At 34.0% G+C, this 26,141-nt stretch overlaps 3 protein-coding genes and 1 long non-coding RNA gene across 4 annotated transcripts in view; all 4 read left to right on the top strand.

Annotated features, from left to right (window-relative positions):
* LOC116023455 overlaps window positions 1-10,194 on the top strand; it is a 94,122-nt gene extending 83,928 nt beyond the window's left edge. Inside the window, exons 2-9 of the mRNA XM_031264456.1 lie at window positions 5,231-5,307; window positions 8,004-8,130; window positions 8,367-8,454; window positions 8,802-8,929; window positions 9,192-9,265; window positions 9,336-9,620; window positions 9,710-9,937; window positions 10,024-10,194. Of these exons, the coding sequence (XP_031120316.1) occupies window positions 5,231-5,307; window positions 8,004-8,130; window positions 8,367-8,454; window positions 8,802-8,929; window positions 9,192-9,265; window positions 9,336-9,620; window positions 9,710-9,937; window positions 10,024-10,194 (1,178 nt within the window). The remainder of the gene's footprint in view (window positions 1-5,230; window positions 5,308-8,003; window positions 8,131-8,366; window positions 8,455-8,801; window positions 8,930-9,191; window positions 9,266-9,335; window positions 9,621-9,709; window positions 9,938-10,023) is intronic.
* Window positions 10,195-11,757: 1,563 nt separating this feature from the next.
* Window positions 11,758-21,590, top strand: LOC116023454. The gene is made up of 8 exons (XM_031264455.1): window positions 11,758-11,761; window positions 11,812-11,931; window positions 18,149-18,265; window positions 18,646-18,823; window positions 18,930-19,855; window positions 19,989-20,202; window positions 20,274-21,169; window positions 21,277-21,590. The coding sequence occupies exons 1-8, from the start codon at window positions 11,758-11,760 to the stop codon at window positions 21,588-21,590; spliced, it is 2,769 nt and encodes a 922-aa protein (XP_031120315.1).
* Window positions 21,587-22,918, top strand: LOC116023453. Its single transcript, XM_031264454.1, has one exon. The coding sequence runs from the start codon at window positions 21,587-21,589 to the stop codon at window positions 22,916-22,918; it is 1,332 nt and encodes a 443-aa protein (XP_031120314.1).
* A 1,010-nt stretch (window positions 22,919-23,928) lies between these two features.
* Window positions 23,929-25,129, top strand: LOC116021589. The gene is made up of 3 exons (XR_004099030.1): window positions 23,929-24,218; window positions 24,305-24,386; window positions 24,803-25,129. It is a non-coding gene; the product is annotated as an uncharacterized LOC116021589 (long non-coding RNA).
* The last annotated feature ends 1,012 nt before the right edge of the window (window positions 25,130-26,141 follow it).

Below are 26,141 nucleotides of genomic sequence, written 5' to 3'. Positions count from 1 at the left end.
AGGATCCAATAACATCAAGTTATTTTCAAATCTGCCGGTAACGATTTCCGGGAAATTGAATAGGAAACCGAATCGTCACTAACGATTCGAGTATCCATAAACCATTATAGCAGTGTTTCACGCTCAACATTATATACAGCCATATAGAGACTAGCCGTCATTATCGGTTAGAGTATCAAGTCAACCATTATTACAGTCCATTTAGAACTCGTCACATATATATTACATGTTATATTAAGCTAGATACAGATACAGATACATTCTCCATATTTAGCTTTTGCGTCCTGCTGCACAACTGATTTCTATCATGGGGATGTATTGTCTCGCCAACCATTTAACTGCCTTCAACAGACATAGCGCTATGAAGTTACGAGTGATGCGTACGTACTGCGTAATGGAAAGGAGAGGGTCTACTGAGATCAAGTGTAACCCCTCACTCATTCCAATAAGCTGCGAACCTACGTACCGGTCACGAACCGTAAGGATTTTTAAAGTATGTGTTCGGTCCCGATTGTCCTAGGGAATGAATTAGTAGGCACTATACTATTAAGCTTGAACTTCCTATGTGATTAAATTAGCCCGTAAGAGAGAAAATTTATTCCGACCCTTGTATCGCAGTATTTCGCGATATACCAAAAATTATCCGATTTTTCAAATTAGTGACAGGATTATTGTCAAAATAATTTTGGTTTCAAAATTCTTCCTATTTAAATTATTTTCCACCGAAACTATATCTGTTTTAATCCCGAACAGTCTAACCAAAGATATTTTCCCTTACCCACCACAAAAATGTGACACTTGGCAACTCCCTACACCATATGTTATTATTTAAATATTTTTGAAGATGATCAAAATGGAAACTTGATCTCCAAGTTTCTTATTTCTTACCTTATAAGAAACAATGTAGCTTGATCTCCAAGTTTCTTCATCCCTAAAGTGTTGCTATAAAAGTAGACTTGATCTCCCATTTTCTTCATTCCATACCCATTTTGGCCGAAATATTTGGAGAGGAAAGAGAGAGGAAATTTCATCTTCTTCTTTGTGTTCAAGAAACTCCATAGCCAATTCCTTCACAAGTTCTTCCATACTAGGTAACGCTTTGATTTTTATTCGGTTAAAAGAACTAGAATTCTTTCTTAGAACTTAGTTTTAAGCTAAGAATTCTTGAAAATATTGTTATTATGGTGAAACTTACTTAGGGTCTTCGGTGGAAATTTGGAGGAAAGGATCACAACAATTTCTGTGGTGTTAAAAGCTACTTGAGAGGTAAGAAATCCCTTAAGTCGGTTTTGTCACTTAAGATTTGATGATTGATAGTTGAAATAGGGATTTATGAGCTGTGTTGAAATATATGGATATACATACATATATGTACTTATAATAATTATGGAGATGATAGAAGAGGTGTTCGCCACTGCGTTGTTCACACTGTCCAGAACTGGCCGTGTGTGCGGACGCAGGGCCGGACGCGCGTCCACCGTGCGTCCGGGCTGGGCGAAGAGTGGGCAGAACCTATGGACGCGATACCGGACGTGCGTCCCCTGTGCGTCTAGTAGTGCAGATGATGTAAGCTTTGATTATTGGTTATGACGTGGTTAATAATGGGGTTAGATTGACATTAAAGATGGATTAACAGTGGAGTTCAGGAGGTAATTAAGCTTTAACTATAGTGATTAAGGACTGATGATAGTTATTAAGGTTTATTGACTGGATGAATAGATTAAATGGTGATTATGATAATTAAGGTTAGTGATATGATCATGATGATGAGAGTTGAGATCTTTCTATTTTGTTTTGGCCACCAGTTCGTGGATTTGTCCGGTTGGTTTGGTATTGGTTTGGAAGTTGAAACTTTCCATTTGGATCCATTTCTCCTTGACACTGTACATAATAACTACTATTGGACACAAGAAAAGTGTGACTAATTATGTGAAGAATTATCTTTGGTGATTATTGTGAGAGTTTGGATACTCTCTATTTGGTGGTTATGTTGAGAGATTGAAATTATTTCCTTGGTAATTATTATGAGATATTGGAATTATTCCTTTGGAATTTATTTTGAGAACTGGAAATCTCTCTATTGGTGAATAAGTTATGGTTTAAAGGAATTTTGAGTAGTGATGATATTATGATATATATTGAGGAAATTGTTATATGGAAAAGTTAAGATAAAGATATTATTATGATATACATTGAGGAAATTGTTATATGGAAATATTGAGATCAAGATTGTACATGGTGAATCTTGAAGAAATAGTTGTTGAACGATTTTGGATTATGGTTAGGCAATGACTTTACCTCTTAGAAATTTATACATATTTGGATGTGTGATTTCCTCAAGTTATATTTCTAATGGTATTGATGATGGTGAAAGTTGTTGATGACGATAATGACAAGGATAACCATCTATTANCATTTTGGCCGAAATATTTGGAGAGGAAAGAGAGAGGAAATTTCATCTTCTTCTTTGTGTTCAAGAAACTCCATAGCCAATTCCTTCACAAGTTCTTCCATACTAGGTAACGCTTTGATTTTTATTCGGTTAAAAGAACTAGAATTCTTTCTTAGAACTTAGTTTTAAGCTAAGAATTCTTGAAAATATTGTTATTATGGTGAAACTTACTTAGGGTCTTCGGTGGAAATTTGGAGGAAAGGATCACAACAATTTCTGTGGTGTTAAAAGCTACTTGAGAGGTAAGAAATCCCTTAAGTCGGTTTTGTCACTTAAGATTTGATGATTGATAGTTGAAATAGGGATTTATGAGCTGTGTTGAAATATATGGATATACATACATATATGTACTTATAATAATTATGGAGATGATAGAAGAGGTGTTCGCCACTGCGTTGTTCACACTGTCCAGAACTGGCCGTGTGTGCGGACGCAGGGCCGGACGCGCGTCCACCGTGCGTCCGGGCTGGGCGAAGAGTGGGCAGAACCTATGGACGCGATACCGGACGTGCGTCCCCTGTGCGTCTAGTAGTGCAGATGATGTAAGCTTTGATTATTGGTTATGACGTGGTTAATAATGGGGTTAGATTGACATTAAAGATGGATTAACAGTGGAGTTCAGGAGGTAATTAAGCTTTAACTATAGTGATTAAGGACTGATGATAGTTATTAAGGTTTATTGACTGGATGAATAGATTAAATGGTGATTATGATAATTAAGGTTAGTGATATGATCATGATGATGAGAGTTGAGATCTTTCTATTTTGTTTTGGCCACCAGTTCGTGGATTTGTCCGGTTGGTTTGGTATTGGTTTGGAAGTTGAAACTTTCCATTTGGATCCATTTCTCCTTGACACTGTACATAATAACTACTATTGGACACAAGAAAAGTGTGACTAATTATGTGAAGAATTATCTTTGGTGATTATTGTGAGAGTTTGGATACTCTCTATTTGGTGGTTATGTTGAGAGATTGAAATTATTTCCTTGGTAATTATTATGAGATATTGGAATTATTCCTTTGGAATTTATTTTGAGAACTGGAAATCTCTCTATTGGTGAATAAGTTATGGTTTAAAGGAATTTTGAGTAGTGATGATATTATGATATATATTGAGGAAATTGTTATATGGAAAAGTTAAGATAAAGATATTATTATGATATACATTGAGGAAATTGTTATATGGAAATATTGAGATCAAGATTGTACATGGTGAATCTTGAAGAAATAGTTGTTGAACGATTTTGGATTATGGTTAGGCAATGACTTTACCTCTTAGAAATTTATACATATTTGGATGTGTGATTTCCTCAAGTTATATTTCTAATGGTATTGATGATGGTGAAAGTTGTTGATGACGATAATGACAAGGATAACCATCTATTANCATTTTGGCCGAAATATTTGGAGAGGAAAGAGAGAGGAAATTTCATCTTCTTCTTTGTGTTCAAGAAACTCCATAGCCAATTCCTTCACAAGTTCTTCCATACTAGGTAACGCTTTGATTTTTATTCGGTTAAAAGAACTAGAATTCTTTCTTAGAACTTAGTTTTAAGCTAAGAATTCTTGAAAATATTGTTATTATGGTGAAACTTACTTAGGGTCTTCGGTGGAAATTTGGAGGAAAGGATCACAACAATTTCTGTGGTGTTAAAAGCTACTTGAGAGGTAAGAAATCCCTTAAGTCGGTTTTGTCACTTAAGATTTGATGATTGATAGTTGAAATAGGGATTTATGAGCTGTGTTGAAATATATGGATATACATACATATATGTACTTATAATAATTATGGAGATGATAGAAGAGGTGTTCGCCACTGCGTTGTTCACACTGTCCAGAACTGGCCGTGTGTGCGGACGCAGGGCCGGACGCGCGTCCACCGTGCGTCCGGGCTGGGCGAAGAGTGGGCAGAACCTATGGACGCGATACCGGACGTGCGTCCCCTGTGCGTCTAGTAGTGCAGATGATGTAAGCTTTGATTATTGGTTATGACGTGGTTAATAATGGGGTTAGATTGACATTAAAGATGGATTAACAGTGGAGTTCAGGAGGTAATTAAGCTTTAACTATAGTGATTAAGGACTGATGATAGTTATTAAGGTTTATTGACTGGATGAATAGATTAAATGGTGATTATGATAATTAAGGTTAGTGATATGATCATGATGATGAGAGTTGAGATCTTTCTATTTTGTTTTGGCCACCAGTTCGTGGATTTGTCCGGTTGGTTTGGTATTGGTTTGGAAGTTGAAACTTTCCATTTGGATCCATTTCTCCTTGACACTGTACATAATAACTACTATTGGACACAAGAAAAGTGTGACTAATTATGTGAAGAATTATCTTTGGTGATTATTGTGAGAGTTTGGATACTCTCTATTTGGTGGTTATGTTGAGAGATTGAAATTATTTCCTTGGTAATTATTATGAGATATTGGAATTATTCCTTTGGAATTTATTTTGAGAACTGGAAATCTCTCTATTGGTGAATAAGTTATGGTTTAAAGGAATTTTGAGTAGTGATGATATTATGATATATATTGAGGAAATTGTTATATGGAAAAGTTAAGATAAAGATATTATTATGATATACATTGAGGAAATTGTTATATGGAAATATTGAGATCAAGATTGTACATGGTGAATCTTGAAGAAATAGTTGTTGAACGATTTTGGATTATGGTTAGGCAATGACTTTACCTCTTAGAAATTTATACATATTTGGATGTGTGATTTCCTCAAGTTATATTTCTAATGGTATTGATGATGGTGAAAGTTGTTGATGACGATAATGACAAGGATTTGATGATGGTGAAAGTTGTTGATGACGATAATGACAAGGATAACCATATGGTGAAAGTTGTTGATGACGATAATGACAAGGATAACCATCTATTATAAGTTGTTGATGACGATAATGACAAGGATAACCATCTATTATTAGTTAATGGTGGAACCATGATTATGGATTACCGATGATGATTGGATTGTAAGATGGACTGAAATTCATGATAAGGAACAAGGTTAAGGATGTTAATATTAATGGGGCTATGAGTCGATTGATTCATAAATGGTTGACTATTGGTTCGTACTATTATAATAATAGTATTGAGAATGGATATATGTAGTGTTAGTAGAATATATAAGTGTATAACTAGGTGGATAGATTTCAAGTATGAGACTTGAATATGAAGTATATCCAAAACTGTTTATAAAAACTTACGTTGAAGAACGTATGCTATTTTGGTAAATAAGTTGTCAAAACCTTATCTTTTAAAGAAAATACCATTTTTAGTGAGTGTGTACCTTACTTGAATGATGAGAAAATTATGTTTGAAAAGCCTGCGGGTACTGAAAGTATTTTGAAAATCCTTTAGGGGCTAATGAGGTAGCCAATTTTAAGTATTTGACTCAAATGAGAAATATGCCCAAAAGAAATGGTTTAAGAAAAAAAACTGAAGGAAGGAACATGTTTTCAAAACCTTAGTTTCTAAAGTTAGTAGTGGAGGACTCGATTAACCCACGGGAGGGCTTAATTGCCATAGCCCAGCAGTTGTTTACAAGATTGACGCCATGGCCCGGGGTTGTTAAGATGATTGACCTACGGGAGGGCTTGAATGCCATGGCCCAGGGTTGTTAAGATGATTAACCTACGGGAGGGCTTGAATGCCATGGCCCGGGGTTGTTAAGATGATTGACCTACGGGAGGACTTGAATGCCATGGCCCGGGGTTGTTGAGATGATTGACTTACGGGAGGGCTTAAGTGCCATGGCCCGAGGTTGTTTACAAGATTGACCTACGGGAGGGCTTGAATGCCATGGCCCGGGGTTGATACTCCAAAAGGCCTCACGCTTACTATTATGAAACTAAGGAAATTTTAAAGATGAGAAGAAAGTTATTCTGTAACGATAGAAAGAAATGATTTTGTCTAAAGAGACATGTGGATACTGGTTTTCTAATCACTTTTCGTGCAAGTCTTCATTATTAACTTCTTTTTAGATGAAATCTCATTAAGTGGGTAAAAGTTACCAAAACTCTTTTATACGTATTTTGAAAACCTTTTTTGAATTTTGGGTGACCATGGATGTTCTTACTTAGCCGTCGTGCTAACTACACTTCAATGTGTTTTTTTTTTAACAGATGTTGTCTAGTGTGGGTTCCAGTAGCCCGATGAGCTTTGAATAGGATGGATGTTGGGGTTGAGATCTACTCTATCCTAGAATAGTGTTTGAGAATAGTGTTTGAGATCCCTGTTACGGACAATAGAATTGGGTTTATTTCCATATGTATTAAGTTGGATGTTGATGTTGTAAGTTTAGCCTGTGCACTTAGAGTGGAGTTTGTCAAAGAGGTGATAGAATTTACTCTAGGTGTGGCGGTAACACCAATTTCCTGCTGGTTAGATGTATAAGCTTCCGCAATATATTATTGGGATTTTGTAATAAAGTTAAGGTTTGAAAATTGGGGTGTTACATCAAGAGCAAAGAGGTAGTCTTTCATGACGAAGAGGTAAGTATTTTCTGCAAAAAATATTCATGAATCTGCAAAAAAAAATTAGTTGCACGTTAGTTTTTGGTACAAATGCTTCATGAATCTGCAAAAAATTGTGTGTTTGTAATTTTTGTATTTTTGGTACAATCTCTATATATAAAATAGCAAAAACAACAGCATTAAATGCAGTCATGTAAACGGCGTCGTAAACGCTGTCATTTTTTGCCAAATTCCCGCCCAAGAGTAAACGGCGCCGTTTGGCAGTTCGGCGTTGTAGGATAAGCACCACGTCGGTACGCGTAATGTAATTAGGTTTTACCAACAGTCCAACATTAAACAACGACGTTTAGAAGGATCCAATTACATCAAGTTATTTTCAAATCTACCGGTAACGATTTCTGGGAAATTGAATAGGAAATCGAATCGTCACTAACGATTCGAGTATCCATGAACCATTATAGCAGTGCTTCACGCTCAACATTATATACAGCCATATAGAAACTAGCCGTCATTATGGGTTAGAGTATCAAGGCAACCATTATTACAGTTCATTTAGAACTCTTTCACTTCTAGACATCTACATCTCACATATATATTACATGTTATATTAAGCTAGATACAGATACAGATACATTCTCCATATTTAGCTTTTGCGTTCTGCTGCACAATTGATTTCTATCATGGGGATGTATTGTCTCGCCAACCATTTAACTGCCTTCAACAGACGTAGTGCTATGAAGCTACGAGTGATGCGTACGTACTGCGTAATGGAAATGGAGGGTCTACTGAGATCAAGAGCAAAGAGGTAGTCTTTCATGACGAAGAGGTAAGTATTTTCTGCAAAAAAATATTCATGAATCTGCAAAAAAAATTAGTTGCATGTTAGTTTTTGGTACAAATGCTTCATGAATCTACAAAAAATTGTGTGTTTGTAATTTTTGTGTTTTTGGTACAAATTCATTACCAAATGCTTAATAAATCTGTACTATTCAATTTAGTTTTGTTTAGTTTTTTTTCTACAAATGCTAAGCACATAAATATGCATTTATCTGTTCAGGGAACTGTTATCCATGCCAATATACCAAAGGACATTCTTCCTAAATTCCTTAACAGTTTTGTAGAAGGAGATGTCTATTGTGTAAAAAACTTCTTTGTGGTAGCAAACTGGCATACTTATAAAACCAGTATGTATGAATACATTTGCAATTCAATGGTGAGACTATTATGAAAGAATATAGATCTGCAAATTTCCCCAGACACATGTACAGAATAAGGGCATTCCAAAGTTTGAGGAGTAACCCAACCTTAAATGACAAAGATCTATTTGGTAAGCATTCAAAACTATGATTTCAGTCCATAAAATAGTTTAGAAAATTTTTACTATTTTCTTGCATTTTTTGACAAAGAGCTTTTCGTATAGATTTAATTGGTCGTGTGGTTCAAATATATGCTCCACAACAGAAGACCATTGGTACTAGACTAATTGACTTTGTGATAGAAGATTCACAGTAAGTAAAGTATTTACTACTTCCTCTGTCCCATTTTACCTGTCCTGTTTACTATTCATTGGTCAAATCAACTCTTTCTTCATTGCTTATTTTCTTTAATAATTTTTAATTATTTTTAAATTTGATTTTTTGTGTTTAATAGTACTTTTGATGTAGTTTCTAAATATATAAATTTTATATACTAATACTAAACTTAATATTTTGAAAATTTGAATTAAAAATAATTTCAGTCAAGCCTCGTTAACCGAATCAGACAAACAAAATGGGACAGAGGTAGTATTTGTAAACATAAGTACCATGCATCTTTACTTGACTAAATATTTTCATTTGATTGCTTTAAAAAATAGGGGTAATCGTCTAACCTGTACATTCTGGGATGAACATGTTGCAAAAATTGAGCCTTTCTATCAATCTCCTGGTAATGAGCCTCTGTATGTTTTGATCCAGTTTTGTAGACTGAAAATTGGTGTTAGAGGTAAGTCACTGAGTTGTTTATCAAAGTAGTTTAAATTAAATTCTAGATGTATACCTATACTAACATACACAGAGATATTGTCAGATGGTGATGTAAAAATCTGCTCTTCCATTGATGTCACTCAAATTCACTTTAATATTGACGGCCCTGAAATGCAACAATTTAAAGAAATGTAAGTTTACATTCACTGATGCCTCTTAACATAAAACTTTTTTTTTTATATTCGTTATTAACTCTTTTTTTTTAATTTACATCATGACAGAGCTCTCACAGCAAACACCCATGCGCAGTATAGCTTCCATGTCTAGCATTACTGATCTCTATGACAATGAACAGGTAATTACAAATAAATTACATTTGTAGATCTTATTCATTATTTTAATTTCTGTATTAAATTTTTTTCCAGTTTGGTGACTTTTGGATAGCTGCAAGGATAAATGGTGTTGAAAATCCAAGTGATTGGTTTTATATTTCCTGTCCTAATAAGGGTTGCAATAAAAAACTCAAACTTTCTGAGGGTGTCAATAAGTGTTTCAAATGTAATAAAATTCCAGAGGGTAGCATTACAAAGTATAAAATTAGAGTACGTATGGTTGACATGAAGGGTACTGCATCCTTTTTGCTATGCGATAGAGAATGCATGGATTTGCTAGGTCTTGCAGCAGAAGACCTATATGAAAGAAATGTGAATGTAAGTTTTTTCTACATTTCTTATGCATATTTTCATTTTAGATTTAAATTTTCAGAACTTAAAACTTAATTGCATCTTTATTTTTTCAGAACCTTGGACACATAAAGGAGATATTTGAACTGGTAGGGAGGACAATGCTTTTCAAGATTTCAGCAAAGAAGGACCAGTTTGTTCGTCGTAATATCCCATTTCCTATTCTTAGAATTAACACTGACCATATTGTGCTGCAACAACACTGCCCTGATCTTCTAAGTTTACATGAAAATGACTGTAACTCTGAATGCCCTATAAGTGAGGGGGATGATAAATTTTTAGAGGTAATATTATTTTTAACTAAATGTAGATAATAATTGGTCCTGCACATAAATATTAACTTTTGTTAATATATGTTTTCAATGGTTAGGGTTTTGAGAGTGATGAAGCGGAGAGTCCTGTTGCTATGTTGGCCCCAACGAGTAGTACTGATTGTACTACTGATGGACCGGTCAAGCGTTGTTTGCTTGATTCATTTTCCTCAACCAAGGGTGGAAAGAAAGTGAAGCAATGCCATGTGAAGTTAGAGAAGATTGATTGACTATTTTCTATGAGTGTTTTTGATGGACAATTGTGTTACGATGGTGTATGACACTTATATTTTGTTTGCGCTGTTGTTTTTTGTTTTAAACTGTACACCCAAATTTGGGTATGGTTGAACTATGTTATTCATTATGATTTTTGTATTAAAAAAAATGTTGCAGGTCAAACCATAACATGGATTTCTAGGAGTATAACATTAACCACATTAAAAAAATGTGGATTGTTTGACAAAACCACTGTTGGAATTTTTTTTTTTCATTGTTGCAGGATTCAAGGTGTAAGGGCAAAGTAGAAGCTTGGAGCACTGCTATAACCTAGCAAGACTGTATACACTAAGTATGTAGTGCAGTTCTCTATAGATATACAATATTAGATTGAATTATTAGGAATGTATTCAATGTTTCTTATCTATAGTATTTGTTTAGTTCACTGTTTTAATTATCTTTAGTTTTACACAAATTCTAAATCAATAAAATCACTATATTCTCTTATATTACTCAAAAAATAAAAGAACTTAGCACATCATGACTGTAAATGTCCTTCTACGATTGATTTACACAAATACTTGTAACACCCCCATTTTTTTAAACCGAAATATTTTATAAAAAGGAGTTTATTTAATTAAAAATATCTTATAATTGCGGAAGCCCAAAACAAAACGATAGAAAATAGGGATGCTACCGCCACGTTTAGATACAACTTATATCTAAATAGGGATGCTACCGCCACGTTTAGATACAACTTATATCTAAACGCACAGGCTAAAACCACGTTTAGATACAACTTATATCTAAACGCACAGGCTAAAACAACTACTAAAAATAACCCATAACTTATACTAGTACAATGAACTAAATACATTTCTATTAAATACAACCTCTAGATTATCTAATAAAATAAAACTCCAAATACTAATCTAGAAAGGTGTAAATCGCTCTCATGCTCCAAATTATGCAATCATCACTTGCAAAATTAACTAAAGGGGAAACAAAGTCAGCACGACGGCTGGTAAGACTTACTCCACCCTGTAAAACATTTTGCACATAGCACATAACAAATAGGAGCATGTAATTAACACATTCAATAACCCCTTTAGCAATTTTATTCTCATCAATATCAATAAATTTCAACCAATTAAAATGTAACTTGAGGAAATCACACATTAAAGTATATATAAATATACCCACAAAATTCCTAGGAGATCAAGGCATTGCCTATCCATAATCCAAATCCATTCAACCACTCTTTTCTCAATATTCTCCATATAACCTGTATCTCAACATTTTCATATAATCAATTCCTCAATACATTTCATAATACCATCAATACTCAAATTTCTTTAAATCATAATATAGTCACCAAAGAGATATTTTAAATCCCTAATTAAGTAACCACCAACAATTCCCAAATCAAAAGAATCACTTCCAAGTTCATAAAATAATAACCAAAGAAAGAATTCCAACCTCTCAATTATCCTCTTTCGAAGAGAGATTCTTACAACAATACATTTCAAAATTTCTCAAAACATCAACACTTGATATATACCTATCGTCAAGGAGAAATGGGTACCAAATGAATGATTTTCAAGTTCTCAAAAATAAATGCTTATAAACAGGGAGTTTTTCTCGGCTCCCTAGTGAGTCAGCTTTCAAGTCACTGCTCACTCCTCAAAATAACAGGGAAGTTATAAAACCCCCTAGTGAGTCAGCTTTTACATCACTGCTCACTCCTCAAGGTAAAAATATCAAATGGCACCATCCCCATGACAAAACATATATATCTTTAACTCTCAAAGTTCACATCTTATATCAAAAATCATTGCACCCAAGTAGCTCATCCAACCTTACACTTGTATCTATAACTTTTGTACTAATTATCATGCCTCAAATGAAATATAAATCACCAAATACCATATGCACATGATTCAGGCCTAATTATTGTACTAAATAATAATATACCAAATAAATAATATACTGCATACTAATTCTTTATACCTAATTGCCAAACAAATATATTAAAAACATATAGATTATAATCAGTATGAAAATGATGAAATGGTTTAATACAGCAATTCACAAAGCACTATATTTTGTAGGCAATGTATATGCAATTATATAAACAGAATGCAAACCAAATAAATTATATTTATTAATCATTCTCTCATATACAGTACTCACGCACAATTATATATATATACGAACATACTTAATTCAAAAATATTATTTACCAATACAATTCAATTAATATGAATTCATATACTGATTATCACGTCACAATCAAACAATTATCATTTAGAATACAATATTCACGAAGATCATGAATCATGTAGCAATTAATCTAAAATATCAAAATTAGATTTTCACATAAACACATATTAAATAATTTGATTTGGGGTAAATAAATTTTAAGTAGACGTAAATCTTACGTGTATTCTAAAATCAACCAAAACCCTTAAACCCCTACACTTGTTCTGCCTCGATTTCACCTTCGGATAGAGAAGGGGCGCGAATTGATTATGATGATCGACGATGATGACGAAGGTGAGAAACGAAAGATGATATGCAGAGTTTTTTTTTTTTTTTTTTTTTTCTTTCGTTGGTGAAGCCGATTGAGAAAAGAGAAGAGTATGGTGTCGGCTAATGAAGGAGGAAGGGAAGGGTTTTGGAAAGCTACTGATAATGAGGAGATATAATTAGGTTTTTATTTTTATTTATTTATTTATTTCTGTCCTTTCTTTGCGCTTGTACGTTCGTCTATTAACACATAAATATATTAACTCAAGTTTAATTTATATATATTAGAGCAGTAGTGAATATACGTACATATCTATAAAAACATATATTAGTTTACTAAGAAATTAATTACTATCTTAGATTAGAAATAAAGGAGAGCCAAACTAGTCTCACATGATTTTAGGTCACATAAAATAATATACTAATAAACTAGTATAATTATGAACCATATAGTAAAATAACCAGGTATTACAATACTAAATCAACAAAATCACTCTATGTCTTATATTACCACAAAATAAACGGACTTAGCACATCATGACTGTAAATTGCTTTCTCCTACATTCACACAAATTCTAAATCAAGACAATCACTACATGTTCTTCTATTACTACAAGAAAAAACATTAATCTCACATTGGAATTAATAACTAATTAAGAATAGTATAGGTGACTTATCTCTCGGCTCCACTAAAAGTATGTCAGTTGTGTTCTTGATTCATCCTTAGCATATAAACTGACATAGTGACATCAACAATTAGAAATTCCAATGCATGACCAAATAGAAGACATTAGGCTGACAATGCTCTACACAGTATGGAAAATAGTTAAAACAGAGTAGGATTAGTTTCTAATGTACTCCTTAGGACAGTATCCTTGAATCTCCATTAATTTCCAGTCTTGCTGATGTAACAGGTCTTCATGCTTAGAAGTTTCAAACCTGAAAAACAAAAAAAACAAAAAAAAAAAAAAAAAAACTCAGAAAATCTACATTCACAGAATTATATAATGCTTTCTTGAGAGTTCATAAGTCGTAGACATTATTAAGTAAATTTATTATCATGTATAATACAATAAAAACCATTAAAACATTATCACATGCTCAAAACTGTACCTTTATTAGCATCTAATGCTTCTTCCTCAAGCAGCCATTGGATAATAAACCCTTACGCTTCTGCATGACTTTTTGAACTGCAATAGTGCTTTTTGACTTGCTTGATTGCAACTGAAAGATGCCAATGAGGGCAAAACCAAAATCCAGAATCAATTTTCAGATGGGACCAGGACCAAAATATGTTTTCAAAAAACACACTACTCAATGTCACATGTCACATCTTACATGTTATGTTAAAAAATTTGTGTTATATATGTTTTTTGTCAGACACTATCTGGATGTAACTCTGTTAAAAAAAATAGCCTACTGTTTGGTTCTTTTTTCAGTTACTTCACTTTCATTTATCTTCTAAATCTACTTTAGGTTCTTCCTATCCACCAAGGAACTTCGGCAGCTTCCATTAAAGTGATTTCTACAATGAAAGATGAAGCCCAAAGGTAAATATTTTTTATTGGTGTTATTGCTTTATATGATCACCCTCTCTTGATGGTTTCAGGTGACAATGCAATGAGAACCAAACCAGAGAAACACAAATGAATAGATACCAAATCTCAGTGGATAAATATTAAAAAATAGATAAAGTTCATAATAAAATGTTTACAATTAATTGAATTATTCATGAGATATAGCTTTAAAATGATTTTTTAAAGCTGCCAAGTAGTATACTAAATTAACAATTAGTTGATAATTTCAGTTAAAAATTATCAATCCTAAGTATCAGTGTAATTAGTTTCTTACACATAAAGTTCATCATCATTATCCTACTAAGATCATTAATTGCCTGTAAGTCATTTAGTATTCCAATGTCATTCTGGAAAAATAAAAGCCCCACTCATTAATATTGCTTTTTACCCCAATATAAATACTACCTATTCACTGTACATGAGACACAGAAAAACTAATTAGCAATTTCAAGCATGAGGAAGCTCACCAAATCAGGGGTCATAGGCACTAAAAGGAAACATCCATCTAATGAGAAAGGTACTCACCTTTATTCTTTTACATTGCAGATTACAGACTTCAGTAGGTTAGATATTTAGAGTGCAAATATCTTTGAAGCTAAGTGTTATAATTACATTGCAGAATACAGAGTTCAGTAGGTTAGCTAAATTAAAACATATGGACTTTAGGGTCAGATTTAGCTAGAAACGCAAGTGTAGTCCTAAATTTGATGGCACAACAACTATTGTAGTCAAAGTTCATTAATCTATTACCTTCTATTGTAGCTACAAACTGAAATCAACTTCAGTTTCTTAGACAAATTTCAAATTTCGTTAGTTTGGGCAATTTATTAGCTTTACGCCAACTTAATACAAATTTTGGTGAAATTTACCTTCTAATTGAGGAATGAACTGAAATGATTGTCAGTAGGTAAGACAAATTACAAATTTTGTTAATTAGGGCAAATTTGGTATTGGAGTCAAACTCAAAACAAAATGAATTGAAAAATTACCAAATAATTTAGGTAGAAAATCCATTTTCACTGTAAATCTGAGCTGATCAGTACATAGTCTAGTCGTCCGTAGTATTTTTTCTCACCAGAAGTAACGAAAAAAGAATCCTGCAAGTTAACAAATCAAACACATGCATTTCACTAAGATTTGTCAGAAATCGTAGATCTACGAACTAAAAACTAAATAAAATTTTAACAGAAACTTACGAGTTCATTGTTCTTCGTCTTCCACCAAAACCCTTTTCTACACTTTGCTAATTTAATCGGTACCTCAAGTCGCCGCTGTCCATAGATGGTCTATCGGTTACCGCAAGTTTGAGGGATATAGGCATGGATTACAGATCTGGCTTTCTAGAGTTACAAATATTCTTTTATAGGAGTAGAGAAATGGAGGTAGGAGTAGAGAGGAAGAGATGTGCAGTCAGGGAGATCCAAAATGAAGACTACGCTTGCTATATTGATATTTCATTTTTCGTGTATATATATATATATATATATATATATATATATATATATATATATATACATACATACATTACATATATATTTTAAAATTTGTAGTCTATAAATATATACTCTAAAATTTTATAAGACAATGTGTGAAAACTATTTCATATAATTTTATAAGATAATGTGTGCAAAATATATAATTTTTTTTTATAAGTATAATATATCATGCTTGCTTATTTTATATATAGAGACTTTTTATAGTTCCTATGTGTTTTTTTGTTTAATATGTATGACAAACATCGATTGATAATTTTGTTAATGGTCTTTCACAATGCAGAAAACAACAGCACAAACAATGAACATCATGTGCAAACCACGGATCCCTACGTATTTGGCGTGTTTGAGAACTCTATAAATACAACATTGACCATTTTGAATAATAGTAAGTATTTCACATAAGCACAACAATCTTTTTGGAAGCACTATTGAAAAAATATTTAAATTTCAAAATTTATGTATGGTGGTGATATATAATAATTTGTGGCCACAACTCATTAATTTGCAGGTGGTAACTTAATAAAGTCCAATATTAGTTCTAACACACCACCATCTCAATGTGCTAGCTGCAACAAAGGTAATAATAGAAAAACACATTTTTCCATGTAGTGGAATTAGTTTTTTGTTAGAAACCTTGTATAGCATAATTTGTCTCATATTATTTTCGCAATTATATTTTCAAATTTTGCCACTAATTTTTTTTTTTTTTTTTTTGCTTTGTTTTTGTCTACTTGCAAATGTAGGTTCAATACGTAATAGAGATCCATTTCCATTAAAAGACTTGACTAATGGTTAGTTATCATATAGTTTTAAACTAACCATTATAAATTAAATTTTGTTTTTAAATCACTTTTTGGACAACTTTTATATTAGTGCAATCACTGCAGGGAAGATCATCTCAATTATTTCAAGACACACCAACAAACTTTCAGACATGTGGGAACTTGACGTCCAGTAACGTTACTAAAGGTTAGTTATACTTTTTTTTTTAATTTGGTTTTTTCTACTTGAAAATGTACGTTCAATACGTAATAGAGATCCAATTCCAGTAAAAGACTTGAGTAATGGTTAGTTATCATATAGTTTTAAATTACCCATTATAAATTAAATTTTGTATTTAAATCACTTTTGGTCAACTTTTATATTAGTTCAATCATTGCGGGGAAGATCATCTCAATTATTTCAGGACAAACCAACAAACTTTCATGCAAGTGGGCACTTGACGTCCAGTGACGTTACTAAAGGTTAGTTAAATTTTTTTTTCATTTGGTTTTTCTGCTTGAAAATGTAGGTTCAATACGTAATAGAGATCCAATTCCATTAAAAACTTGACTAATGGTTAGTTATCATATAGCTTTAAATTACCCATTATAAATTAAATTTTGTTTTTAAATCACTTTTCTTCAACTTTTATATTAGTACAATCATTGCGGGGAAGATCATCTCAATTATTTCAGGACACACCAACAAACTTTCATGCAGGTGGGCACTTGACGTCCAGTGACGTTACTAAAGGTTAGTTAAATACAATTTTGTATTACATTAAAAAAGAAAAAAGGAATCATGGTTCACAACAAGAATGCTATCTTAGTTATATATTTTTCGTAACAAAACAATGTTCTACGTCCAAAAGAGACGGGAACTAAAACAAGCAGGTTGAGGTCAAATTTAGCAATTCAATGATCTCGCAATTTAGAAGAAGAATTTTCTAATGCATTGCACTACACAAGTCAAGTAAGGGAGAACAACGATTTTGTTGGTAAGCAATTTAATTACAAATGTAATTTAGTATTATTGCAATTTGTATTGTTACAGTATACCGCAATTTCTCTATTAGTAAAATTTTTTTGAATGATTTTATAACTTTTTTTTGGTAGCTCCTATGTGAATGTCAGTCTAATAATATTTGTTTTTAGTTATAACAAAACAAGTTTGTCTATTAATTTAATTAAAAATCTTTTTATACTTATGTTAATAAAAGCTCAAAATAAAAATAGAGTTTAATGGTTCATTTATAGAATGTTGTTGCCTTTCATTACAGCTGAATCGGGTCAACCCGAAGAAAACAATGTACCAAAATGCATACCAGGCATCAACGGAGTACAAGAACCGTATTCATTACCATCTTCAAGTTTAGGTACGCATTATGAACATTTATATGTTTATTAAATTATTGTTTTAGAATATTTTTAAATAATGTTATGACTAAAATATATTATTTTCTAATGCTAATGAATTGTATAAGTCGGGAGATTCAGTTTTATTTAATATAATACATTTATTTATGAATAGATAATTGTGAAAATAATAGCAATCAAATATTAGATTATTGTACTAATACATTTCATTACTTTGTCCCTCATTAGAAAATATGCAAGCTGTTGATAATGTGCCATCTATTTCCACCCAAATCAATACTGATGTGCAAAGAAAGATCGTTGTGGTTATTAACCACGATGATGAAATTCCGCGTGCACCCGATGGTACTTGGTTAGTTTAAAAACAATTTTCTTTTATTACAGCATTTTTTTTATCTAAAAGATAGCAAAGCAAAGTTGTATTAAACAATCTTTATTACATTTCCATTTAACTTTTGTAGTGATCTACAATGATATTGGGGACCCCAACAATATTTGTGATCATTGCCATGCAATTTTCTGGTATTAAGAACGTATTAATAAGCATGTGTGCCAAGCAACACCAAAGTATTCTACATGATGTGTTCATGGGAAGATCAAACTACCAAAAATGCGTGTACCGCCAACCAGGATTTACAACTTATTTTTCGGTCAAGGAGAGAAACGTATTGAATTTTTGAAAAACATTAGGATGTATAATAACATGTTTTCTTTTACATCATTAGGAGCAAAAGTGGATACATCTATAAATAGTGGGAATGCCCCACCCATTTTTAGAATTAATGGTCAAAACTTCCATTTAATGGGAGGGTTGCTTCCTCAAGATGGTAGTTGTCCAAAATTTGCTCAATTGTACATACATGACACGGAAAATGAGGTGGAGAACCGCATCAACGCCTTTAGGTAATAAACTTTAATAATTGGAAAACATTATTTTATTTTTGCATTTTCGTATCTAAGTATAATAAGTTATTTTAATTGTTTACAATTGTTAACGTTATTGATATAGGGGCAATGAACCGAGTACCGAAATCCATGTTCAAATAGTGGAGGACATAAAACAAGATTTGGATGATCACAATGTCTTGGTTAAATGTTTCCGTTGGGCTAAAACGCATATACAATGCCATCCACAAGCAGAGTTCAAGATGAGATTAATTGGTAAGCGAACTGGTGATGCGAGAACATACAATTTGCCCACTGTATCTGAAGTGGCTGCCCTTATAGTTGGGGATCTTGATCCTGCTCTTGGTCATAGGGATATTATAGTAGAGACAAACGCCGGATGTCTTAAGCGGATAAATGAGTTGAACCCTACGTACTTGCCCTTACAGTATCCACTTCTCTTTCCTTTCGGCGAAGACAGCTACAGGGAGGACATTCAATTCAATTTGGATAGATCTCAACATACTAGTGGCAGAACAAGAGTGTCACAGCGAGAATTCTTTACCTATAGGATCCATGAGCGGTTTGGTGAAATGTCTACGGTACTATATGCAAAGAGACTTTTTCAACAGTTTTTGGTAGATGCATACACTATGGTGGAATCAAGCCGGCTGCTATATATTAGAAATAATCAAAAAGCGTTGCGCTGTGAAGCATACAAAGGTCTTTCAGATGCTTTGACGCGAGGGGAAGTTGATACTCGCAATCAAGGAAAACGAATCATACTACCATCCAGTTTCACAGGCGGGGCTCGCTATATGATCCAGAATTACCAGGATGCGATGGCTATTTGTCGTGCGAAAGGTTATCCAAACTTATTTATAACATTTACATGTAACCCGAAGTGGCCAGAGATCCAAAGATACATGCTCAAATCAAATCTCAAACCAGAAGATAGACCAGACATTTTGTGCCGGGTGTTCAAGATAAAGCTTGATGGATTGGTGAAAGAGATTCGTGCTGGAAAGCTTTTTGGAAAAGTTGTGGCAGGTGAATTAGTTTTTTCTTAATTTCACTATTTCTAGATTGAATATTTTAATTTTCTTAAGTCAAACCATAGTATAACATCTAATATCTAATTTAATTTTTGTTTGTAATTTACATGCAATTGTCTACACTATAGAATTTCAAAAGCGAGGACTGCCACACGCTCACATTCTAATTTTCCTAGAAAGACTACCTCAAGGCTTTACAGCAACTATCATTGACCAATTTATTTCAGCAGAGATACCAGACCCAGAAACTTACACGAAATATTTTAGTGCTGTTGAGGAGTTTATGATTCACGGGCCATGTGGAAGAGAAAGGCCAAAATCTCCATGCATGGCAAACAACAAGTGTTCTAAACACTTCCCTAAGATAATACAGATGTGTCAACATTAGATGATGATGGATATCCAATTTACAGACGCCGTTCAAATGGTGTAAAGTTGGATAGCAGATATGTGGTGCCACATAATAGATACCTTCTTCTCAAATACAAAGCCCACATCAATGTAGAATGGTGTAACCAATCTAGATCAATCAAGTATCTATTCAAGTATGTGAACAAAGGTAATGACAGGGTCACCGCAGAATTCTACAAGAGCACTTCAGATGAGCATGCAAGTGAAACTGTCGACGAAATTACTATGTTCTACGATTGTAGATATGTATCTACATGCGAAGCTGCATGGAGATTGTTAAGCTTTGAGGTTCAATATAGGCATCCACCTGTAGAAATGTTGAGTTTCCATTTGCCAGATTGTCAATCAGTGGTATTCCAGGACGATGACAGCATAGAGAATGTGTTAAGTAGGCCAACCGTATACCAGAGTATGTTTACTGCATGGTTTGAGGCTAACAAGAAATTTCCATCAGCAAAGGAGTTAGCTTATATTGACATGCCGTCAAGATTTGTACGGAAGAAGGATATTAGAGAATGGCATCCGAGGAAGAGGGGTTTCTCCATTGGAAGAATATTTTACGTACCTCCTAGCAGTGGAGAGATTTATTACTTGAGATGTCTCTTAAATGTAGTTCGTGGTCCTACTAATTTTGATGACATTAAGTCGTATCAGGGTGTAGTATATCCATCTTTTAGGGATGCATGCTATGCAAGAGGGCTTTTAGATGATGACAGAGAATACATAGATGCAATTAATGAAGCCAGTCTATGGTCTACTGCCCAAGCAATGAGAAAATTATTTGTTGTCTTATTAACATCCAACTTGGTAAACCGGCCTGAAAATGTATGGTGTCAAGTATGGCATCACTTGGCAGAGGATGTTCAATTTAACAGACGGAGATTATTTCGCAGAGATGGTAAGTTGTATATTTTCCCAATTACTTTGTTTTTATAATTACATTATTTTATGTACTATTGCGTTTATAGTTTTGCTTTTTTTTACCATTGTACTTTGGAAATGAAGATTTGTGTTTGTCTGATGATGACAAGAAGAATTTAGCATTAATTGAGATTGAGCGATTGTTACAAAAGTACAACAAGTCCTTGAAAGATTACCCTCATATGCCAATTCCAATTCATGAAGAATCTTGGAACCACAGTAATCGTTTGTTGTGTGATGAGCTCGCATATGATCGGAATACTCTACTTCTGGAAAGTAGCAGGTTAGAAAGTCAATTATCTGATGAGCAAACTTTGGTTTACAATACGATCCTTAATCAGTACAAGAAAAAAAAGGGGGTTTTTTCTTTGTTTATGGATATGGTGGCACCGGTATGACCTTTGTTTGGAAAGCACTGTCCGCAAAAATAAGGGCACAAGGAGATGTGGTCCTTAATGTTGCATCTAGTGGTATTGCTTCTTTGCTGTTGCTAGGCGGTCGAACAGCGCACTCGCGGTTTGCTATACCCATTGCTGTTACAGAAGACTCGACATGCAACATATCTCAAGGTAGCGATCTTGCCCAACTCTTGATAACTACGAAGCTTATAATATGGGACGAAGCACCAATGATGCACAAGCATTGCTTCGAATGTCTAGATAGAACTTTGAGAGATCTAATGCGGGTCCAGGATTGCAATAGTGGTAGTAAGACGTTTGGTGGTAAAACAATGGTATTAGGAGGTGATTTTAGACAAATACTACCGGTTGTGCCTAAAAGGTCAAGACAAGATATTGTTTCTGCAACAATAAACTCTTCTTACTTGTGGGTATCATGTAAAGTGTTGAGGTTAACAAAGAATCTCCGCCTAAATACAGATGAAGAAGGTGCTAATATTGAGGAGATTAAAGATTTTGCTCAGTGGTTGGCTCAAATCGGTGATGGTATTTTGGGAGGCCCTAATGACGGCTATGCAAAAGTTCAAATTCCTCAGGAAATGTTGTTGCCATCGACTGGGGATAACATAGCAACAATTGTGGATAATATTTTTCCAATGTTCAAAGAAGGTGGCTGTCACCAAGAGTACATGGAAAGTCGTGCGATCTTGGCTCCGACGCTCGATGTTGAAAATGCAGTGAATGAATATATGACCGATCTGCATGTCGCTGAAAGCAGGACCTACCTAAGTTGCGACACTGTGTGTAACGCGGATTCAAATAATGGCATCCTATCTGATATGCACACTCTAGAATTCCTGAATGGATTAAAAGCATCTGGCATTCCTAAAGTGGGATCTCCAGTCATGTTGTTGAGAAACATAGATCACTCAATGGGACTATACAATGGCACAAGGCTTATTATCACTAGGTTATCAGAGTATGTTGTTGAAGCAAAAATTGTGTCTGGCCATAATGCCGAACAAATTGTCTTGATACCAAGGATGGCAATGACGCCAACAAATACAAGGCTGCCGTTCAAATTTCAAAGAAGACAATTCCCGTTAGTGTTGGCGTATGCGATGAACACTAACAAAAGTCAAGGCCAAACGTTAAAGCATGTTGGGTTACTCCTAAGGAAACCTGTTTTTGTTCATGGCCAATTGTATGTTGCTGCTTCAAGGGTTAGTAGCCCTAAAGGGTTAAGAATTTTAATATCAAATGATGATGGAGAGAGTAATAATTATACTACGAATGTTGTGTACCATGAAGTTTTCAATAATTTGTAAAGGTGTAGTACTTAATAATAAATTTCTTTTTGCAATTGTTTTGCCAGTCATTAATACTACGAATGTTATGTACCATGAACTGTTTAATAATTTTTAAATGTTGTTAATAAAAATCTTCTTTTAATATACGTTTGCCATCATTAAATCCATTCCAACATATTCAAAAATAAACTATCACATAGTACCATTAAATACAGCCGTGCAACGCATGGGTACAATACTAGTATTTTTTAATAGACCAACACCTTCTTTAGTTTTAAATGAAGGTATTTATAGGCACTTTAGAAATGTGTTCGTTGGAGGGAAACTTATTTCAAACATCTATTGACCAGCGTGTAAAGATCAACGTGTAATCCATAGGTTAATTAGATAGACTTGTTTGACTTCCAGCCATTAGACACTTATTTTGCGCTAAACATATCTTTTTACTCTACACAAAATGTCTAGGGTTTTTAAGGAAAATCCTCATTGGGATGTAAACCTAGGTCTATCTTTGCCTTGGTCATATTAACTAGTGTTTTTAAGGTTTCGAACTGTTAGCTTAGAGAATATCTTGAGCAGTTCTTTTCGAATGGTTAATTGTTACTATTTGAGTTAACTTTTCGAACCTTAACACTCTACAACCTCTTAGATACGGATGGTTGACCTTACCATTCGTTCCACCTTTTACTTCGAAAGGTAGGTCTTTCCACCATTCACTAGTACAAAACTGATAAAAAAAATATAGGACAATTTGCGTCCGGAGTTGAAACTCCGGACGCGTAAAATGACGCGGTGGCATCTTTGTAATTAAAATGTCCACTATTTAATTATTTTTTTAATTATTTATTTTTAAATAGACCAGCTGCGTCCGATGTACCCACTTCGGACGCAGCTGGTCGTAGCGTTACACCTTCGTGCGTCCGAAGTAGGAACTTCGGACGCAGCTACCTATTTAATTTTTTTTTAAGTTAAAATATACTAAGCATGTTTTAGATATGGATCTGGATCACCAATTCACCATCGTCGCCTCACATACGCCCTTCGTTTGAGAACTCCAAACACCATCGCCGCACATACGCCCTTCGTCTTATTCGATTCCCACACGCCGCCGCACGCCGTCGCCGCTCGCCGTCGCCGTCCAGCCACATCCTCTCTTCTCCGATCTTCTCCTCTCGCTACCTAACGCAGTCCAACGCCGCACCCCGTCGCGCCATCCAGATCTAACGCCTCCAGCCCCGTCGTCGTCTCCGTCCAGCCCTCCAGCCGCACCGTCGTCAAACTTTATTAACATATCAATGTCAAGCATTACATAAAAAAGGTAATTTAAGTTTTGGGTTTTACTTTTTATGGAAAATAACCTAGCCCTTGCATTTGAATAATTCTACTTATGTTTCATTCGTACAGTGGTTTGGTGAAGGAGAGAAATATGTCAAAGCAGTCTTCACTTTAGAGTAAAATTGCTCCTAGTGTTGTTTTTGTCGCTGAGGTTGGTATTCCATTCTCTTTAATTAGTCAATTCTCAAATTGTAATAGACATCATTGATTACAAATTTCTTGTCCTGATTCAAATTGCAAAATATGGCCCATAGACATGCTGAAGCAACTGACCCTTACCTTTGGCAAGGCATACTTATATAGCCTATGAAAGGGACTGATTTTCTCATTCCTCTGTATGGCTATTGAGATTGCAGCTAGTGTTGTATCTGTGTGATTGACTGTTCTTATTTTATTCTACATCTGAGCTATTTCCTAGATAATTCTTTAGGAGAAAGTGACAAGGCTGCTGAGATTATTATTAATTTATTTCAGTAACTATTATATCATCTGAATTGTATGCTTGCAAATAGCTTCAGATTTGTTTTCTGCTTCTAATAGTAATTGACTAGGCCCAGGTTCTTACAGGGTATAGGTCGCATATTATACATGGAACTGAGAAGGAGATTGCATAATGTGGGTATTACGACGGTGTTTTGTTGGGGAGATAAGGAGTGTCCGAAGGATTTTGAACTGCAGTAAGGCTTGGTTATTTAAATTTTGAGATTTAATGTTTCTCATACCCTTTCATTATTCTAGTTGCAATGGACCCAAATCAATTCCCATATCAGTAGATATGTGTTTATATTTGATTACAATATGAATGCTCTTAAACAATAACTCTTCTTGACTAGGAGTATATATTGATGGCTAATAGAATAAAGTTGAGTCCTCATTTAAGTTTTAGTGAGTATGTGTAATGACTATCAATTTTGTACAGGAAAAAAATTGTATTTATTATTATTATCAATTTAAATTTTTATCAAATAATTTTTTTTTAATAATAATGACTATCTGCTTCTGGAACTGGGCAGTTCCAGACGCAGATAGTCTATTTAAAAAAATAAAAAATTGCCAGTTGCGTCCGGAAGGGACGCAGCTGGTGACTATCTGCGTCCGGGGTAACTCCGGACGCAGATAGTCCGGACCAATTGCGTCTCTGACATATGCGTCTGGGGTAGTCCAGACGCAAAAAGTCCAAAACTCCAGACGCAAATGCCCCTTTTTGTACTAGTGATTCAGCCTTTGCAACCTTTCGATCTTGTAGTCTTCTACTCTTCGAATTTTCTTCTCGAACTCTTCAAGTCTTCAACTCTTCGAGATCTTCAACTTCAAGTTATTCGAAAGGTAACCATTTGAGTTACTATCCGAACTAGTTGAGTCGAACTCTTCAAGTCTTCAACTCTTCGAGATCTTCAACTTCAAGTTATTCGAAAGGTAACCATTTGAGTTACTATCCGAACTAGTTGAGTCTACCTGAAACGTAACCTTTTGAGTTATCATTCGGATTGTATTGTCTACCAAAACGTGACTTCTCAAGTTACTATTCGGACTATTCAAATTCGAGTAGAAATAACTTAAGTCTAAACAGTAAAATAAATAGGGAACTAAAATTTCTAACTTTTGGTATCATCAAATCAAAGTTACATGTGTTCCTAATTAACATGTAGAAAGACTAAATCACCCTTGAACCACTATAAATCCTAGTGTCATTTACTTTCACACACTTTACTTTAATCAATTTGCCATATCTTTGCTCTAGTTTTAACTTATCTTGAAAATATTTATTTTTGCTCAGCAACTCTGCTCTTATATAACAATTTCCTTTGGACTATTTAGTTAAGTGGTCAACATAACCTTGAAGGGATTATTGAAAGTTTAACTTAGTCCAAATTTTTTTAATTGCCCACTTACAATTTTTCTTAAA

The sequence above is a fragment of the Ipomoea triloba genome, chromosome 6 (assembly GCF_003576645.1).
Source record: "Ipomoea triloba cultivar NCNSP0323 chromosome 6, ASM357664v1".
Lineage (NCBI taxonomy): Eukaryota > Viridiplantae > Streptophyta > Magnoliopsida > Solanales > Convolvulaceae > Ipomoea > Ipomoea triloba.
Note: the sequence above shows the minus strand (reverse complement) of the source record. Positions and strands in the feature narration are given on the sequence as shown.

Bases quoted from the DNA above. Each gene is read 5' to 3' on its own strand.
- LOC116023453 (XM_031264454.1), top strand. From the start codon at position 21,587: ATGACCTTTGTTTGGAAAGCACTGTCCGCAAAAATAAGGGCACAAGGA.
- LOC116023454 (XM_031264455.1), top strand. The intron at 18,266-18,645 runs GTACTTGGTTAG...TTACATCATTAG, and splicing joins AATTCCGCGTGCACCCGATG to GAGCAAAAGTGGATACATCT. The intron at 20,203-20,273 runs GTGTTCTAAACA...TCCAATTTACAG, and splicing joins CCATGCATGGCAAACAACAA to ACGCCGTTCAAATGGTGTAA.